This window comes from Gorilla gorilla, chromosome 8, assembly GCF_029281585.2.
Source record: "Gorilla gorilla gorilla isolate KB3781 chromosome 8, NHGRI_mGorGor1-v2.1_pri, whole genome shotgun sequence".
NCBI lineage: Eukaryota > Metazoa > Chordata > Mammalia > Primates > Hominidae > Gorilla > Gorilla gorilla.
In genome coordinates, this window is record NC_073232.2 from 20346108 (window position 1) to 20365630 (window position 19523).

At 43.5% G+C, this 19523-nt stretch overlaps 2 protein-coding genes and 1 non-coding gene across 31 annotated transcripts in view; 2 read left to right on the plus strand and 1 right to left on the minus strand.

Annotated features, from left to right (window-relative positions):
- The window catches only part of CELF2 (CUGBP Elav-like family member 2), an 872927-nt gene extending 854131 nt beyond the window's left edge, over positions 1–18796 (plus strand). For 15 of the 29 annotated variants that reach the window (XM_063709875.1, XM_055352297.2, XM_063709865.1 and 12 more), the window contains 4 exons: positions 3004–3201; positions 7830–7973; positions 11248–11419; positions 12776–18796. In XM_063709875.1, the coding sequence (XP_063565945.1) occupies positions 3004–3201; positions 7830–7973; positions 11248–11375 (470 nt within the window). In that variant the 3' untranslated portion in view covers positions 11376–11419; positions 12776–18796. Of the gene's footprint in view, positions 1–3003; positions 3202–7829; positions 7974–11247 lie in introns of all 29 variants that reach the window. The other 14 variants (XM_055352300.2, XM_055352299.2, XM_019034728.4 and 11 more) reach the window with 2 other exon arrangements.
- Positions 358–1677, minus strand: LOC109028580 (putative uncharacterized protein CELF2-AS1). The gene is given in 3 exon segments (XM_019034745.4): positions 358–482; positions 567–1028; positions 1612–1677. Coding segments are annotated over 3 exon segments (609 nt in total). The 3' UTR covers positions 358–401.
- On the plus strand, positions 5091–5197 carry LOC134759271 (U6 spliceosomal RNA). Its single transcript, XR_010135349.1, has one exon. It is a non-coding gene; the product is annotated as a U6 spliceosomal RNA (small nuclear RNA).
- Positions 18797–19523: the final 727 nt, after the last annotated feature.

A 19523-nucleotide genomic window follows, 5' to 3' on the forward strand; every position in this document is an offset into this window, starting at 1 on the left:
CAGGTTTTCAGCTACTTTTCCACCCTGGACCTAGGAACCACCCTCCCAGATTTTCCACGATAGTTGTGGTTTAAAATATTCTCAGTGTGCTGGTACTTGTTAGAACTTTTTTGTTCACATGGATGTTTACACCATGGAGGTGGCGAGCCCCTGGCTGGAGAGGCCAAACCCTCCCCGTGTCCCCTGACTGGTCCCCCTTGAGCATCTGCATCCCTTGCTCATGGTACTGCCTCTGCCACCTCCCCAGGAAAACAGGGCTGGCCACAGCTGTCTCCTACATGCACAGCACCAGCAGAAGTGAACACGACCCTTCCAGAAAGCAGATTAGCTCTGAGGTGTAGTCCAGAGACACAGCCAGCCTCTGTGAAGTGGAGCCAGGAGAGAAGGATGTGGCTGGAATGTCACTGGCTGGAGCTCCAAGCCTCACCATACCCTCTGAAACATCCATCCAGTATTTCAAGAGCAGGAGCTGTGTTCTGCTTCTGCATTGTAAGAGAAAAACATTTAGAAAAACATTTTTGGCAAAAGGGAGAAAGAGTTCAAAGTAGGAAGATAATTTTTCTGACCTGGAAATTAAAAAAACAGCTGTGTACAGAGAAGGGAGTTGGGTCCCAGTGACCACTGCCATAAAATGCCACCTGTGTATCTGGCACTCTGGAGAAGCTGAGTCGTGGAGGCTGCAAATCGCAGGAAGGAGCCCCCGCGGGTCTCACATGACAGGGCCTGAAAACTCCCACCCGCAGCAGACAAGGCATCATGGTGGTGCGATGCTCCCCACCCCTCCATGGGAACTTGGAGGCGTCCACTGGAGAGGAGCTGCTGTCTTCAGCCCGTCCTCATCTGGCAGCAAGGCCCCGCGTGGCTCTGCAGGCTGCGAGGCACACCCAGAACCTCGTGCCTTGAGATCCAAGCAGAGCGGCGAGTCGCCGCTCCTCTCCCGCCAGAATTTCCTCCACACGGGCATCTGCATTTCCAGAGGACTGTGCCCAGAGCGCGATCATCTGTAATCCACAGCACCCATTAACAGCCTGGCCAAAGTGAGACCAACAGAATTTATCAGCAGTGTCCAGCCCTTTCCGAGTTATTGTACATACCCCTCTCACCTGTCTCAAAAAACACGGAAGTTCCTTTGCGTCACACAAATAGTGGGAGGTGAGGATGAAGTAAGATCACTGGAGGAATAGAGAAATGACTCTCCAGCCCTCTGGTGGCCATAGTAACAGGGACAGAGGGGAAGCACAGCGGCAGGGAGGTGGCCGCGATTTGCTGGTGTCCGAGGGATCATTTAGGGTAATTAGGACAGTCTGCATCCAAGCTCTTTGGACAGCACTTACTTGCATGACCCAAAGAAAACATTAATGAAAATCTCAATGATTTTCATTAATAGATAGACCCCTTCATAATAAGAAACAAAAGCAGACACAGCAGGGCCTCAGCTGGCAACACCTCTGAACTGAGCCTGCACTCAGGAGGCTGCCACTCCATTCTCAAGCCATTCACACTCGCCTCGCCACCCCTGCTTGGTGTCTGTTCTGAGAAGCACAGGAATACCCGAGGTGAGGCACAATGCCAGTCCTCCACTGTTAAGCTATGGCCTAATTCATATCTGACATGTGTCCTTTTAATTGAAGAGGCGAAGTTGGCCAAATAGAAGCACAAGTGGAGTAAACAGAGCATTCCCCACCTGCTCTGTTAGGGCAGTAGCGTTGCTGGGCGTGTGGAGGTCACTCTGCTGCCGAATTCTCTGGTGTTTCCAGGCAGCCTTACCTTAGCTGTCCTCCATTCTCATTAGACTTCTTACCTATTTTTTCAGTTAGCCATCCTTGCTGTTTTCGTATCTCCAATCAATAGCCCTACTTTCACTGAGATTTTCATTAATATTTTCAATAAGCTCTTCTCAGAAACATCTTTTCTTAAAGAACTGTGATCATAAAGGGACCCAGAGGCAATTGTGATGTCACCTCTTCCGTTTCCTGAGTTGATATGAAAGTTAGCACTCTATAAAGTGTTGCTTGCTTTGACTCCATATTCAGGGAAAATGTGACAGTCAGCCACCCCAGTAGAGCCAAAGAACAGCCAGGATACAAGGGGAGAAATCGAGTCTACTGGCCACCATCCCGTTCCCATCAGGTGATAGCCAAGGTCCAGCCCATAGACACACCTCTGTCTCCGGCTGATTGAAAAACATGACCTGGAGCTCTTTCAGTGGCCGAAACCCCAGTTGCCACTTGGGCATGTGTGCATGCGTGCACGCACAGAATAACTATTTGCTGCTGAAAACTGCACCACTTTGATACCGAACGAGTAGCTTCAGCTCTCTGCGACTGTGGGAAGGGTCCACATGGCTTCTGTGCCTCAATTCTTCATCAGCCAGGCTATTTATTCCTAAGGTCCTAGTCCCTGACATCATCATTCAGCTGTTTAGAAAGTCCGTTTTCCCACACTGTAACTCCTCAAACTGCAGGTCCACTGGTTCCGACAGTACAGAACTTGTCCTCTCCACCATTTCCTCATCACACGGCCTAAGGGAAAAAAGTTTTATTTCATCCTTTCCTCCTCAGCCCTGCAAGCTATCCCATAGTTCCTCAAAGAGCCCAGTAAATGGATTTCAGTGTACAGACGTTACAGGCCTCTGCTACTAAGGTTTTTTTTTTTTTTACATGCTCCTAAGCTCCCAGAAGCAAAAGGCTTTTACTTCCAAAAGATAACAACGGTACTTGCCAGTAGCACGCTGCATGGCATTGAGCTGTCTCGTCTAACTCGTGCCACAGTGCATTTGAATCACTGGCCTAGGGAGTGAGGGTTCTCATGGCTTAGGTCATTTTCCCCCATTATCACGATTTATTTCTTCATGGTTTCATTTTTAGTTTCCTGTCGGTGTAATTGTGTGCTAGCTGCATGTACTTGCTGTTGTACTGTGTTTAAATGATTCTCTAACTTCCTTTGGAAAGCACTAATGAATAAGTGCTGTTTCTCTTCTCTATTGTTGGGTTTTTTGTAAAGTTGCTCAAATGCTCTCAGGTATGGCGGCTCTGAATGGAGGACTTGGCGCCACAGGCTTGACGAATGGCACGGCTGGCACCATGGACGCCCTCACCCAGGCCTACTCAGGAATTCAGCAGTACGCAGCCGCCGCGCTGCCCACTCTGTACAGCCAGAGCCTGCTGCAGCAGCAGAGCGCTGCAGGCAGCCAGAAGGAAGGTAGGTGCCGCCCTTGGCCCCAGGCAGGGCCCAGCCCAACAGAGAGCACTGGCCTCTAGAGCACGGTTAGAAGGTATCAAATTGAACTGAACCCATGTCATAACAGAAAGCAGTTGTTTTGTTATTCATGTTTAAAAAAAAAAAACAACTGAAAGCTGGGCATGGTGGCATACACCTGTAGTCCCAGTTACTTGGCAGATTGAGATGGGAGGATCGCTTGAGCCCAGGAGCTGAGGCTGCAGTGAGCCATGGTCATGCCTGTGACTAGCCACTGCACGCCATTCGGGGAACACAGACATACCCCTCTCTCTCAAACAAAAGCAAAAACCTATTTATTTCAGTCTTTCTCATTTGGTCTTATAGTTACCTTCTAATTTAATTTTTCATCGATCTCTTCAGATGAAGTTCTTGTCCATTGTATATTTATATACCACTCTGGCTTTGAAGATAAATAAATAAATGGTTTTAATTATTTCCCCCAGCTACATCTTCTGAAGGGTTATGGCATCTCTGCAGATCTAAGTCCAGGAAAGTTGATCACCTTTCTTGCAATCCCCAAATATCCTCTCACTGCTCACCCCCTGCCATAATTAAGTTCTATAAACTACTAATTTCCCATAAACTACTTCATAGTTGCTGCCTGTAAACAATTCCCAGGGACCTCCCTCTCCCAAGTCAGCACAGACCATCACCTTTTCCCCTTACACAGAAACTACTTGTTGGTGGAAGGGGATGGATGGCCACAGGCTTCTGTGGGTGAAACAGTCTCTGTCCTGTGTTAGCCAGGGTTTTGGAGTCCACACATCCTATGAGTGTGTGGCCGGCTCTCAGTAGGTGATGGTTTTCAGGTGAATGATAAAATCCATGGTTAGGATTGCCTTGGTCTTTGTTTCATTGGGGGTCTTCAGGGAAAGCAAGTAAGTGATCGATTGCCTTGCTTCTCTGCCAGTAAAGCAAAATAAACTCCAGGAAGTTAATGCTAAGAATAAATTAAAGCTAATTATGAAATGGTTCATGAGTAAGACCAAATAAGGATCACTGGTCATTCTTCCTTAATTGAAGCTCCTTTAGAGCAAAATCTGCTAAATGATATTTTTTTCTGACTTGTTTAAATATGGGATAAAAAGCTAGACTAGAGAAGCACTAAGGGAGATTTTTTGAAGTTTCAGGGAGATTTTTTGAAGTTTCTTTCCCTTCTCTTTTGCCCTCACCCCATAGTTCCAAACTGCTTTGTCTGAAGTGGGTTTTAAGAGAACACAGCTTAAAAGATACTCAAGGTTTGTTTTTTTTTTTAAAGGAAGGAAAAGGTTTTTTCTTTGTATAAATAACATGGATATCACTTTTAAAATGAAAAATATATGAAAGTCTAAGTTACTTTTCATTATTTCAACTTTCTCTTTGACTATTATGGTAGGCTTTTGAAACATGCACAGCTGTTCAGACAACTGGTTCCCCAGGCTTGTGAAAGAGACCCTACATCATAAACATCACTTGTCCTCCCAAAGGCCTGTGTGTGTTCCTTTTCTCTGTGGTCTGAGTACCATGGTGACAAATGAGGGCAGAGAGCAGGACCCTGTAGGACGATGATATCATCACACACAGGCCAGAAGGCCAGTTCCCCACATGGTGGTCACCTCTCCACTACAGAGCAGGGCCTTCCAGTAAACTCTAGAGCAGTTTAGGGATGAAGTCTGGGCCCTGAAACAACATGTTTCGAAACAACATGTTTCTGAGGTTTCACCTGAGCCCACTGCCCTCAACTTGCCCTCAACTTGCTCGCCTGGCGTTTTAGGGGTTACTGCTTAGTGCAGTAATTCCCCTTCTGAGATTAAGATACAATTGCCCAAAATAACCATTGCCCACTCCTGATTTAAGAGTGTGGGTTTTCAGTGCTTGCTTCGGCAGCACATATACTAAAATTGGAACGATACAGAGAAGATTAGCATGGCCCCTGCGCAAGGATGACACGCAAATTCGTGAAGCGTTCCATATTTTTAAAAACTAAACCCATTAAAAAGTATTTGTTTGCAAAAAAAAAAAAAAAAAAAAAAGAGTGTGGGTTTTCAGTAGCATGCTTTTGGGTTTTTGATTTGTTCAGTTTTTCTTTGGAATCATCTCCCACCTTGTCATACCTCTCTTCTGATCCCTTTCTCACCCAGTTAATATGTGCTCAAGAAATTTAAACCATCTTCTTATTAGTTTAAGTAAAACATAATTTTAAAAGCAAATGATGCCAAGCAGAGCAAAAATAATAATAATAATGAATTCCAGATTTTCTACTCCACAGTTCAGTCCGAGGTTGCGAGACCTGGTGTGTTTTTTCCCCAGACAGGAAGTGAGCCTCTGATGGCCCGCCTCTGTCCATTACCTGCAGGAGGCGAGTCCCATGAGGAATGGGGACGCTGGTGGACTCTTAACAGCTTTGTTCCTACAAACGTCCCCAGTTCTTTATGCCAGATCAAGTGCCCTGTGAGAGAGAGAAAACATGAACACCCCAACAGCCAGGACCAGTAGTGAGTGTAACAGAGAATCTAACAAGTGACAGTAACATGCAGTGGGAGAAATCTGATGAAGGGGTGACTTGTGAACAGGTGTTTCCCATTTCTAGAGGAAGAGAGATGACACACAGATAGAATCCCATTTTTAAAAAAGGTATTTTGTTTTTTCCCCTTCATCTCAGCCACCTTAGTTGCATACAAGGGAGGTTTTCCATATGAAATCTTTTTTTTTATTTTAATATTAAAAACTCGGGGCATATACAAAACCAAACTGTTTCTTGGTGATGGAAAAATTGGGGGATCTATGTCAAGAGATGCTGCTGACATTTTTTCTTGGGAATATCAGGAGCAAAAGGACAAAACCTACTTGTGTGCGTTTACTGGTCTCTCTGTTTCCTTGGTCTCTGTTGGGCATAGACAAATTCAGCATGAGCGACATTCTAGAAAGCTAGGATTACTCAGGCATACCCAGTCATCTGTCATGTGCATTGAAACTGTATTTTCTCCCCGGCTTCAGGAGGTGAGATGTACTTCACAGTTCAAACTGGGGCCCAATAACTCTCATTTGTGCATTTGGATCTTTTGTGCAGTAGGAACATGAAAGCTGGTAGCACCAAATCTGACCATCAGACATACCACCCAGGATGTGCACACACAGCAGTGCTCAGAACATCCCTTTCCAGTGTTTTAGGTTTTGCATCTTTTCATGTTAAATTTTGATTCCCTTAAAACCAGAAAACATCTGGGGACCCAAGACCCCCCCTGCAATTGTGTCCCTTTAAAATAGACTCCTTCCCATGCCCTAGAATACGGATATATCGAAGGAAATTGGCAGCAATATGGAAAGTTACAGTAGTCATTAAGACACACTTTTAAGTGAGAAAGGAAGAGTTCACTCTGTGGCTTCCATAGTTTGCCTCAAGAAGTTTTCTTTGTGAAAAGTCCCAATCATTAGGATACTTTCTTGTGATGTATTTTGTGGAGGCAGGGGAAGAAGCTTGGTTTGACATTTTTACAAAGTTCTTTTTATCCCCATTTTACTTTTCTTCATGCCACACAGACACCCTTCCCACATCTAGGGACCCCAGTGCAGCTATCCCCTGGGGTTGCCTAGTTGGGCACGCAGGCCTGTTCCTCTCCTGTGAAGGCCAGTTGAGGATTCCTGACCCGCTGCAGAAGTCGCCTCACCAGTTCTGTGAGCGCCCCTCCTCGGAAGACTCCATGCCTGGAACGCCCAAGAAACAGCCAGCCCTCATCTCCCTCAGCTCATATTTATGCCCTTTTGTGCCGCTTTTAACTTTCAAATGGTGCTCATATGGGTGGGGGAGAGTCAGGAGAGGAAAAGCGAGGGCAGCTTAGGAGCACGCACCTCTCCAGCCAGCAGGGCCAAGATCTCCATCCTGCCCTTGCTGCCTGTGTTTACTGGGAAAGGATAGGTGGACGGGCAGAGCTTGGCTTCCTCGGTCTTTGCCCAGCTTCTACATCCACTGCACTCATCTCCAAGGCTAACGCCCAGGAGAGTCATTCCTCTCAAAGTCATGAGATTCAGGCTACCTTCTTTCCTTGCCTTGACTCACTGCCAGTCATTTCTAATAAAGATGATTATTAGACTGTGTGTTAAGAGATTTGGCAAATCAAAACTGGCTGGAAAACTAGGCAAATGATAGAGAAATCTGAGCAGCATTACTGCTACATCCATTATTGTCAATTGTTACAATTTTTTTAGAATGCACAGAGCACCCTTTTTTCCTTCTCACAGCCTGTCCATACCTGAGAAAATATGGCCACCCAAGAAAAACCCATGCCAAGATTATCTGTCCCCATTCTGTCCACTGTCACCTTCAGCCCCATGAAGAGGTGACTGAAATGCATATGCCAAGGGGCAGTGGTACCTGTGACTCACAGAAGACTGTCAGTGGAAAGGAAGCCATTCGTAACCAGCATCTTTGGAAATCGGGAAAATCTGAAGGATGATTGCTTTCCTGAAAGGCACTCCAGCACTGACATTTATCCATCTGTTTGTTTGTTCAACTAAATGCTTAGCCTACCTGTTGTTAAAGTATTCCTGAGAAGGGACTTTGGAAACTAAGACTCAAGGGATACCTTACTCTGACTTTTTTTCCTCCTTAGGTCCAGAGGGGGCAAACCTCTTTATTTACCACCTTCCACAGGAATTTGGAGACCAGGACATTCTGCAGATGTTCATGCCTTTTGGAAATGTTATCTCTGCTAAAGTCTTCATTGACAAACAGACCAATCTGAGCAAGTGCTTTGGTATGCAAAAGAAACTAAGCTAGAATATTGCAGTAGGTTCCCAAGTGAAGAGTCGTGGGAAGGAAAATGTGAGACAATTTCAGCCAGGAGAGGGCCTTCCCCACATTGTGTTGGGCTCTGATTTTCTGGATCCTTGTAAGCAGATTGGGGCAAAGAAAGGAAGGCTCTGGGAAATTAAAGTCAATGCCCATAGATTAGGTAATCTTCTATACTACACTATTAAGGAATCTAACCACAATTTAGCTAATCTTTCCCACTAATTCCTTAGCCCTCTGGGTTTAGTACAATTCAGACACCGTGGTTGTGGGCAACACCATATTGGGGGCTTATTGGCCTTGACATACACGCACATAAAGACACTTTCACAGACAGACACCCATTCATCAGCACCAACACATCCATGTGTTCAGGCTGCTGCGTGATCGCAGCTCCGCGTGATCGCAGCTCCACGTGCCCAGGATGAGCAGTTGACAGATCTCACGGTTACATAGCGTGCTGCATGATGGGATCTGAAGGGCCACCATCGGGGAGTGGGAATGAATGCGGAGTCCAGGGGCGTGCAGCTGTTATCAGAGCCTCAGCTGCCACGCCCCCTTTCCTCAAGCAGCCTGGACTCTGCCTCCTGTGGGTGTTTTTCGCTCCCTTAGGGAGGAAGGGATGCTCACAGAGTGGACTGATGTTTTACACCAGGACAATAGCATTCATTAAATATATTCCTTGTTTCATTTTTCAAACCCTATTGGCCCCCAAAGCAGTTTACAGACCAGGATGTTCAGAGTATATATTACTTGGCAAGCTCAGGGCCCAGTTTGAGTTAGAATATTTGCTTTAATCACTCCTGCAATTTAATAATTCATGCTGGTGGGAAATAGTAACAGCATAAAACCCAGGTAGTTAGGTAAGGGCTGGAGGAAACACACAGAATTCTGTGCTATAAAGGAAAGTAGCAAAGGGAGGGTGGTTCTCTTTTTTTTTTTGAGACGGAGTCTCGCTCTGTGGCCCAGGCTGGAGTGCAGTGGCGCGATCTCGGCTCACTGCAAGCTCCGCCTCCTGGGTTCACGCCATTCTCCTGCCTCAGCCTCCCGAGTAGCTGGGACTACAGGCGCCCGCCACCACACCCGGCTAATTTTTAGTATTTTTAGTAGAGACGGGGTTTCACCCTGTTAGCCAGGATGGTCTCGATCTCCTGACCTCGTGATCCACCCGCCTCGGCCTCCCAAAGTGCTGGGATTACAGGCGTGAGCCACCGTGCCCGGCCAGGGTGGTTCTCAAACTTAACTCTGGCTGGTAATGAGTAATCAGTCCAAAGAGAATGTTTTGGCTTCTAAAACTCTTAATCCTAAGGTCTAATTTGTGCTATCACCCAGGAAGGTCTGAAGGCATGGTTAAAGGACTCCGCATGTCAGCCACTTACAGTCACCACGTTACCCTAGCAGCAAGGCTGTCAGTCGGGACCCATTCGGTGGCTGCTGTGGCAACTATATAAACCCCTGTGACAGTTCAGTAGAGAGGGATATGCAAATTAAATCATTATGGCGGGGGGGTGTGTTTGAGCAGGAGCCTACTTTAGGGAGGCTTCCCTACATGATTTACAAGGCTTTGAGGCTGACTTTTGTGTTTTTCATAGCTAAACAATATTCTAGATTTGGAAGGGAATTCTGCTTCATGATTTGATTTGAGAAAATATTTACTGCCTTGAAAACAGATTGTTTATCAGCCTAGAGCCTCCTTAACCATGTGCTCATACTGATGTAAACCATAGCTGTTAGTGTCAGCAGACAATTCTTGAGCGTGATGGACTGGTTTCCATTTTTGTGAAACGCTATAGCACCCAGTTTGCTTGGTGAGCCAGCCGCATTTCTTAGGGCTGCCAGTCATAAGGTAGTGCCCCGTTCCTTCCTAGTTCTTAGCCAGGTTTTGTTATCCATCTCACCTTTGTCCATTTCCATTCTGTAACTAACTGTCTTGCTGTTCCTTGATAAAGACCCAGAGGGAGAGGAAAGTCAGAGCAAAAATCTTGGATCCCAGATCACATTTATTGGGAATGAGACTTAATAAAAATGTAAACAGCCACTTCTTTGCAATCCAGCCTACCTCTGAAAAGCTGCCCAGCGTTATGCCGCATGCCCATTTTTATCAGCCGAGAACTGGGCAGAAAAGTCATGTCCTCTTCTTCCTCCTCTAGTTTGTAAAGGAATTTTCTCTTTAGCTTTAATAGCAGATGGATAGAGGTGCTTAGTATAGAACCTTCCGAACAGCTGACGTTTAGACCTAAATGTAAATCAGGACAATAGCTTCCTGTCACCACTCGGATCAGCACCCTTTACAGCCTTGCTGTACCTCTGCTGCTGCCTCCCCCAGTGCTGGAACAGACTCTGGGACCGAGATCCTCTTGTCACTGGGTCTTTGCAGTTCTTTTTCAAAAGCATGCCTTCCCTGCTGTTTATGGTGGAGGTCGTTGCTACAGAGCGAGAGATGGGGAATTCTCTTCAGATGATTAAGTTCTAAGCCGTTGACTATGTATCCCCCAGACTTTGGGAGATGCCAGGGAGCAATTTCCTTTCTGCTGAATTTACTGGAGCTTTGGAAATGGAAAGTGAGATAAGGAGAAAAGCCCAGCACTTCCCTAGTCTCCTTGGTATTAACTCCAAATGGGTAAAAATCAAGTATGAGTTATTCTAGAGTTTATTCGCTAATTGACCCATCCTCCAGCTAAACAGGTGTAGGCTCTGTGTGACAGACGATGGAGAGCTCGAGTGACAGGCTGGGGCTTGGCAGTATCTGCTGTTCTCCAGCCCTTCCCTTCCCGAGCCTGCCTGTTGGCCTCACCTGTCTGGGACACATGAGCCCCTAAGCCCCTAGGGGCCCCCACAGCCCTGAAATATTTACACCACTGCTTGTATGAGTAGCATGTATGGACCTGGGGTTCTTTTGGAGAGATACTGAAGGACTTGAAACACAATGATTTGAGCGAGTTCAGTAAGTGGAACTGAATTCAGCCAAACAATTGAGTCTGAGGTTTCAGTGTTGTGGGGAGGGGTGTGTGCTCCATGACGCCACATTTCCAGTCCAGCCAGCTGCTCCATAGCTGCTCAGTGGGCACGCCCCATCATCCACTCACGGTGGACTCACGATCAGTTCCGCAGAGCTGTGCTGGGCCCGGAGGGCTGGCGCCTCATGCTGGCTCTTCAGCCTTCCCCAGAGCTCCAGCCCCCTTTTCTGTTTTCTGCTGGGCTTCCTCTCCAGGCTGACTCCCTCTCTCGGTATTTTCCAGGTTTTGTTAGCTACGACAATCCAGTCTCTGCACAAGCTGCTATCCAAGCTATGAATGGCTTTCAGATCGGCATGAAACGCTTGAAGGTGCAGCTGAAGCGTTCCAAAAACGACAGCAAACCTTACTGATCCTAACCCCAGAGGCTCCCTGCTCTCATTTTAGCTTTCTTAGGGTAAGTCCCACGAGCCAGCCTGTCTCAACAGGGAAGGCAGAGGAGGACCACATTGCCAACTTTTACCAAGAGAGACGGTTATTTTTACAATAAGGCCTCCATGTCCCCACCCACTTCCCCTACCCAGTTTGCCATAATTAAAACTTGGGCTACCTTGTTTCTATTGAGTAATTCCTCCTCCAGTTGTGCCACTGTATTCTCCTTTGTTTTGCAATTTGAATCTCCTTTTACCTTTTTTTTAAATTTTTTTCACTTTTGCTTTTTTTTTAAAGAGAAGCATATACACAAATAAATGGCATCTTGAGAATTTAAAAGGCAAACAAACAAACGCTAATGTGCAATTCTAACTCTGAAACCACTGGTGCCCCGAGAGCACTGCCTGGAGAATTCACCCCTCCTTGCCCGGCGCCCGCCCCCGGAGGGAGGGCCCGGTGCTTAGAGGTTAACTTGGTGGCCCAGGAGAGGGAGAAGCCAGGAGAAGCACTTACTCCAACCACACGTCTTTCCACTACATCGGCTTGTTTTACTAAGTAGGATTTTATTTTAGGGTTCAAAGAAACATGACATTTATTGGTCAAATTATTACACTGGTTGTCTATTTTGTTATTTTATTTTAGTTTTTAGAAAGGATTAATGTACAAAAAGATTTAGAGATCTGTTTCTTAAAGCTACAGGGTTTAAAAAATAAAAATGAGTGAAAATACTTGATGTTTCTTGAAAGATAAATTTAATAATAATAAATAAATACATAAATACATAAATAAAAAAGAAAGCCACAGGCCTGTAAATTTTATTTGTAAAAAAGCATTTCTATTTTTATACAAAATTTTTACTGCCTCAGAAATAATGGAAGTTATTTATTGCCTATTGTTAACTTATTGGGTACCTAAAGAGCAGTTCTCTGTCTAGCTAGAACCTTCTGAAGTAGTCTCTAGAGGAATTGTTCTAGGAATGGGCTTTTTTTCACCGTTGAACCCTAGACCTGAAGTTCATGCTTTATCCTCTCGTTGTTTGTATCTGTCTGATTATTTTGTTTGTAACTTCCATTATCTAGTTTACAGTTCAGTCGTCTGACTTTCCCCGTATGTCACATTTGTTGAAACTGGACCTTCTCCCCCTGTCCCTCACCCCAAAACACCCGGAATCCATCCCCTTTCGCTCTCTCCAGATGGATTCTCTTGGGGTTTCATTGTGCTGTGGATAAAGAGTGTAAGAAATGCAAATTATGTGAATGGCTCGGAGACTCCCTAATGACCTAAGATTTGCATTAGTTTTTCTCCTGCACCCTTAAAAGTGATTTTGTTGCTGCTGCATAGATTCTGTGTAACTTTTTACTCTTCCTTGTTTTTTCCCTAGACATCTTCATGCCCGTTAGTTCATCGTTTGCCTAGCATGTCCCTGTGGCGTCTCAAAAAAAAGTTTCATCGTCCCGTCATTGTTTCTGATGTCTTTCTGACCTCACATCATATTTGGTTCTCCTACTGACCTTTGATCTAGTTTGACCTTTGAAATTTGCATGTGACCTCATCTAGCTATGAATTCTGGGAAGTCAATGTGAAAAACATTGCTGCATTCATGCAAGACTGAAATTTATTATTAGACAAATTCATTATAGAAAAAACCTGTGGCAAAAACGTTTCTTTCTTATTTTCTTTCTTTTCCTAAAACAGACTTGAAAGTATTATACAGGGATTGGCATTCTTCCCGGTCACTGGTAACAATAGCAATATGTGTCCAGGGACACAGAATGTTGGTTTCTAACAGACTACTTCCAAAAACAGTTTGAGAAAAAAACTGTCTGATTTTAAGTCTCTAGAGGTCTGTAATAGTTTTTACATTTTTCAGGCAGTGTAAAGTTTTTTGATAAGGCCATTTTAGGTGGCTCACTTTCTCATTAAGATATATATATAGAACCACTTTTTGTAGATTAGTATAAGAAAAATATTTACCCTGTTTTGGGGCAAATGCTACCTATTTGTGTCACCTTTTGCTGAACTCACAGTTAGACAATCCATGGTTTAATGCACATGAAATTACCTATATTTTATACTGTTTCAATGTACAGGAGAAAGGTTACTGTAAACTGTGTTATGTTGGTGCTTCTGTGAATTAAGTTGTGGTTTCATCATGAGTCTTAATGTTCTTTGTTGATAAGACAAGTTTAGAATTGGTTTACTTAATACAAAAAAAAAAAAGAATTTCAAAAAAAAAGTTGTTTGCTTAAAAAAAATTTCATGTGAGGGAAAAAAAAAAACCTATTCCAGAATAAGTTTTGTGTTGGCTTGTGAAGCATTGATGTCATTTTTTTTAATTGTGGACTATTTAGATGTGTTTGTGTTCAGCAAAATGTGATCTGTTTTTTTCTTTTAAAGAAAAAAAGTGAAAATATATAGTGCCAAATTCCAAAGGTACTTCCTTCCTAGAGCTTCAGTGTGTTTCTTGTGAGAAGTAATTTGATAACATGGGTATTTTATTATGTGTTTTGTATAAATCCCTAATATTTAAAAAAAAACAAAAACAAAAAAAGGTTACAAAGTTTGTTAACTTGCTATCCTGTGGTCTTGTTGCCTGAAATTGTTATTGTTTGTTATTTCTCTCTGATGTTTTTTGTAAGACATTGTATAAGTGCCCATGTCCCACTTTTTTAACCACTCCGCACATCAGTGCTGTGAAGGCAACCTCACCATGTATTTTCTTCATAATCTATGGAAACCTCTAAGGTGAGAAAGTTTTGAACTTTTAACCCTTTCTACCCAGAGCTATCTGGAATGTTGATGACTTTTTATACTGTCATGATTTGAGTTTGTTTTGGGGTGTTTCCAATTTGGATTTTTTTCCCTGCATCTATCCTCTAAGTTGTTTCGGTTTGACTACTTTGTTCTTTGGTTAAGATCCAAAAGAAAACAGAAAACAATTCCACGAGGCCAATCTAAAGGGAAAAAATCCTACACTACTTTGGATTATTTCTCATTTTTGGGAAAAGAATTCCTAATGTGCTACTAGAATTCCTTCTTCAGTTTTAACGAGTAATTGGATAAACCCTGAGGGAAAACGGAGGTAGATTCAGCACCTAACAATCCTGTATGCTTTTGAGATCACGTTTAGTGCTATGTCCTAGTCTAGAATATTTTCATATACCTTGCAGTAAAACGACTTTGTGGCAGGATAGTCTCTTGAGGGGTTTTGTTTCTGTTTCTTAAATACTCCTAAATAATATTTCTAATCAGCCATTATGCTGGGGCATCTGCGATCCCAGTAGGTACCTCTGAATATACCAGGTGTCTGGAGTTAGAAGCCCATAGCCCTTTCCCAGCCTTTTTGGTTTTTTTAATTGAACACATTTCATCTAAGTAAAGCTCAGCTCTTTATCACAATTTACTGACCAAATACCTAGCACCAGTTCCTGCTGCCACTTTTTAAAGTGCCATATGACTTTCTACGAACAGGTACCTTGCTGTCTTGACAAATCCTAATGTCACGCCTACAGCCCCAACACAAGCTCCAGTCTTCCTCTTCGGCATGCCCTGGAAGCTTCTTGGCCTCAGCTCCCCTTCCCCGCTCAGCACCCTGTTAGGATCAGTGTGTGTGGATGGGATAGCCCTGGGATGGAAAGGACTAGCCTCTACTGATGCAAAAAAACAAAAAGCAACACAAACGTTTCCTTCTTATAGCACATGCACTTACAATGACATGATTTGTATTATCCTCACATGTGTTTACTACTGCTGGGGCCTTCCTTCATCCTCTGAGGGCTATTTTGTACTTCCTGCAGCAATCAGCTTAATAACAACACTTATTGCACCTGTCTCTCTCTGAGAACACGGTGTGTCTCGACACATACCACGTACGTGGAAACACAAGAGCCCACCACTTGAATTTCTAAGACCATTTCATTCTGAAACTTCTTATCAATTACCTAAATCTCAACGAAAAACAATTTACTGAAGCCGACTCCCCTCCCCATCTCCCTCTCAACCCACCTGCATGCATCTCCCCCAGAGGAAACACTGAGGGTAGGGGACAGGAGGCTCAGGACACGCCCTCTGAATCGAGTGTTTCTTCTTCACAAGTCACCAAGAGAGGACATGAGGGGGAAAGTCCTTTTTTGCCCTTCTCCAAAAAATAACCTTCCACAGAGACAAACTGTCCTTCTATCCACTTTTATCTTTTAATATCAAAAGGAAAAAGCTGCAAGGGTGCAAAGGGCCTGTGCCAGAAGAAAACACACACAGGGAAACCGCTTTTTTTAATCAAGTGTAGAGAATAGTCATTTTTAATCTAAATTAGAGAATTGTGATACAATGGCAGTCCTCAAAGGCGTAACGAGTTCATCTTTCTTTCACCATAGGGGTTATAGTTGGCTTGTGCTACTCTGGAATCATTTTACTGTTTGTTTTTATTATCTTAAGTGCTAATTAAAAAAAAATAAAATTTTAAAAAAACCTGTAGTTTCATTACCTTTTTGAATAATGTCATACAAAAAATGTATTTGTTTTTTTGTGCTGTGAGAATTGATGTTTGTAGATTAATAATCATTTTGTTTAGAATTACAAAATAGTTTTTAAATATTGTCTGAGAAAAGCCAAAGTTAATGCAACCTAGTGGAAACTGTAAGACCATTTGAGTATTTTGTTTTATTGATGCATTTGGATTTTGTTGTTTGATGGAATTTGAGCCAAAAAAAAATACGCAGGCTTTCCTATTTCTACAACTGATTGTACTTATGCATTTTGTACCAGTGGAACTTTTTATACTGGAGATTAAAAAAAAAAATGGAAATTTTTGTGGCTTGCTCTGGTGGGCCCCTGACAATGACTGATTTCAAGTTTGATTTCGGGTTGATTGATAGAAAGAAAGTTGCTTTTCTTTTGAGAATTAAAAACTTTGGCTTGATTTCTTTTTTCCCTTTGCTTATATCTAGCATTAGAATTTTGTCTTAAAATAACAGCGGTAAGTTTCACTTTTTATTCTGTATTGTGCAGTTACACAATAAGGTAATTAGATTTAGAAGTACTCAGTCACTTTAAGTGGATAAATGTATTAGTTAAAACTTTAGGGTTTGCTTTTTTGCTGTTTAGATCAAAGTTTTTTCTGATTCTTCTGTCCTCATTGTGAACATAACCGTGTAGTTGAAACAGTCAAACTTATTTTTGTAATGTATGTTATTGTGTGATGCAGTTTTTTGCTTCTGTCTCCAATATTAAACCATTTTCCTAATACTTGTTTCTCTCTCTGCGTGTTGTATTGTTGGTAGTCATTATATGTTGGTGATACATCTGCACACCTCACTGTTTCACGTATCTGTTTTTTTCTCTATGTTGTGTAAAAAGATACAGTCGATTCCACTTAAGTGAATATCTGATTTGGGAAAGAGGAAACTGCACACCAGCCACCTTTGATTTATGTACAACCGCCCACTTGAACTCCTGCTTCCAGGATTTATACACTTTTTTCCTACGGTTCACCTCAGTAACTGCCTTTGGGGTTGGATTTGCCAAGGTGTTTTACGGTCTTTTGACCACACAGGTTAATTTCCCCTTCTCTCCCCTCCCTCATGAGTCTATCCACGCAGTTCTTAACATACATTCCAAACTGCTGCGGGGTTTCCTCTCCACACCCACGAGGCCAAACCCGCATCATTACAGTCCAACTCTTCTTAGACACTAATCACTTTCTAAAAGAAGTGAGTTCTCCAGGGAAGAAAAATCAACTTAGCCGGTGAAAAGGGTTAAACTTAAGTCTATTATTTGTTGCCCTCAATCAAAAGATATGTATAGAAAAGTCATTTAAATTATTTATTTCTACAAGCTAATTGAATCCAGGAGCAGCTTTAATTATTAACACTAACGGAAGAGAAAAGAAGTATTTCCAAGGGCTCAAGTGGAAGCTGTACTCAGTCCGGTGGAGGCAGGGGGAGGTAAAGTTTCTCACACTCAAGTCGTCTTCATAGTTTACTGTCCTTTTCCAAACAAAAGCTAATAACGCCATACGCATCCACACACTCCCTCCTGGATGAACCTAAGTCTCGTCCCCACTGTCACCCCAAGGCCAGTTATCAAAAACTGTTCCTTCTCTGCCCTCAAAGACTGAAGCCGCAGGCCCTGTTCTGCCTCTGCTCAGGAATCTGATTGCTCTTAAAGTGCTCTTACAAGATTCCGTCGATGTTTGCTCCCTCTGTCTTATCTCTCCTTCCAGTATTTTCAGACGCACAAGCTCTGACTCAGGCCACCCAGCACCTGGCAGCCTTCCTCTGCGTGCCAGTGAAATCTCTCCCAGTAGGTGCTCAGGCTCTTCACCCTCTCGTTGCAGCAGCCCCTCTGGCCCGAGATTGTATTTTCTAGTCTGCTCAAGAACAGAGGGGCCTGGCGAGGTGGAGGAAGGGAGGCTCCCTCCCCGGGGCTGGCCGCCTCAGTGATGGTGATGCCACCAGCTCCAGCCTGCACGGATGGAGCTCACTTCCTACCATCACTTCTGCTTTCAGTCTCCTCATAGCCTTCGGCAGTCTCCTCTGAAAACACATTGCCTACGTTAGTGGGAAAGGATGGCTAAGGGTGTGATTTCTTTTTATTAGGGAGGTGGGAGGGGGATGTTGGGAGGCATGGGGGGTGATTAAATTATCATTTCCAAGGTGCAAGTGTTTATTTTTCAAATCTATAAGTACATAGTTCCACCATTTTGGCACAAGACAAAATACTCATGCTAAGCAAAGGAAGAGAAAGACAAAGCCAGTTTTTGTTGCTTTTCTAAAGCAACAAATAATTCTCCAAAGAAGGGGATGAAAATGCTAGTTCCTTTAAGCACTTACTGACTGTAAAGTTGGTCCCTGCTTAAATTCATACCCATAGTTTTGTGTCGGTATGACACCACTGCAGTGTGAGCAAGGTGAATCCGTGTGCCATGCATGGACCACCTTGGGATACTGCAGCACCATCAACATCCGCCTTGCTGATGGAAGCCACACACGCTGCCCAGCCCACAGCAGTTGCACGCAGCCGATGGGCTCGGACTCTTAGCTGGCAGGCTAGGACACACAGTGAACATTAATGTACTGTGAATCGTTCCTGATAAGTGAATAAAACATTGTGACCAAACAATCAGCTTATTCACTTATCAGGAATCGACTGTTCTGCTAATTTGCTGTTGTTGTTTTTCATCTCTGTTGTAGTTCACTATTTTTGCTGTGTTCTGTTTTCTCCTCTCATGCTTGGGCAAATCACTGGGAATATTATCTTCATGTGACCATGAAACGTTTCTATTGAGTGAAAATGATATCTTAACAAAATCTATGCACTTGCTATCAGGAACACAATACTGGATGTGTCTTATATATATTGAACTATATAGTACTCGATTTCTTAAATAAAGCTTAAGAAAGGACTCTGTTGTGTGTAAAGTTAATGTGATTATGTTTCAAAGCAGTGTTTCTGAGGGGTATTTTTGTTCTTTTAAGTCTTGAGTGATACAGGATATTTTTCATTAAAATTATATCACTGGCTTTATGACTTAATATTCAATAAATTGACTTTGGAAACAAAAGTTCTCCGGAGTGCATTTTAGCCAAGAGACCTCTGGAAATCCATCCCCTGCCTCGTGACCACGGCCAGTCTCTATCCGCACACCGTGGGTGGCAGAACAGAGCAGTCCCTTCATGGCCAAAAAGCCCACTAGGAAGCACCCAGAGTCTGCCCCAACCTAGAAAACCCAACTGTCTTTCTGGATGTGATCTCTTTAGGCCCAGAAGAAAGAGGACCAAAGAGAAAGGCAGATCCAGGAATAATGCTGGTTTGTGTCAATACTTTGCCAGAATGATGTGACACTGAAAGCATGCCCTGCTGGAGAACAATAGCCGCCCTATTCAGGAAGGTAGAATGAGAGTCAGCAAGAGAAGGCATTTGATCATGCAGGATAAGAAGGGTAATGTTTCAAAGCAGTGTGTGAGAGAGAGACATCCTATAACAGTTGCAGCGCTTAAACAGGAGGCCTGCTGCTTGGCCCTTTGAAGGAATATTTTTGAAATTTTTCCTACAGGCCGTAAGTTTGAACAGAATGGCATTTTCTGTTGGATTCCTTTTTTGCTTCAGGGTTTTATGTTGGATTTGTTTTT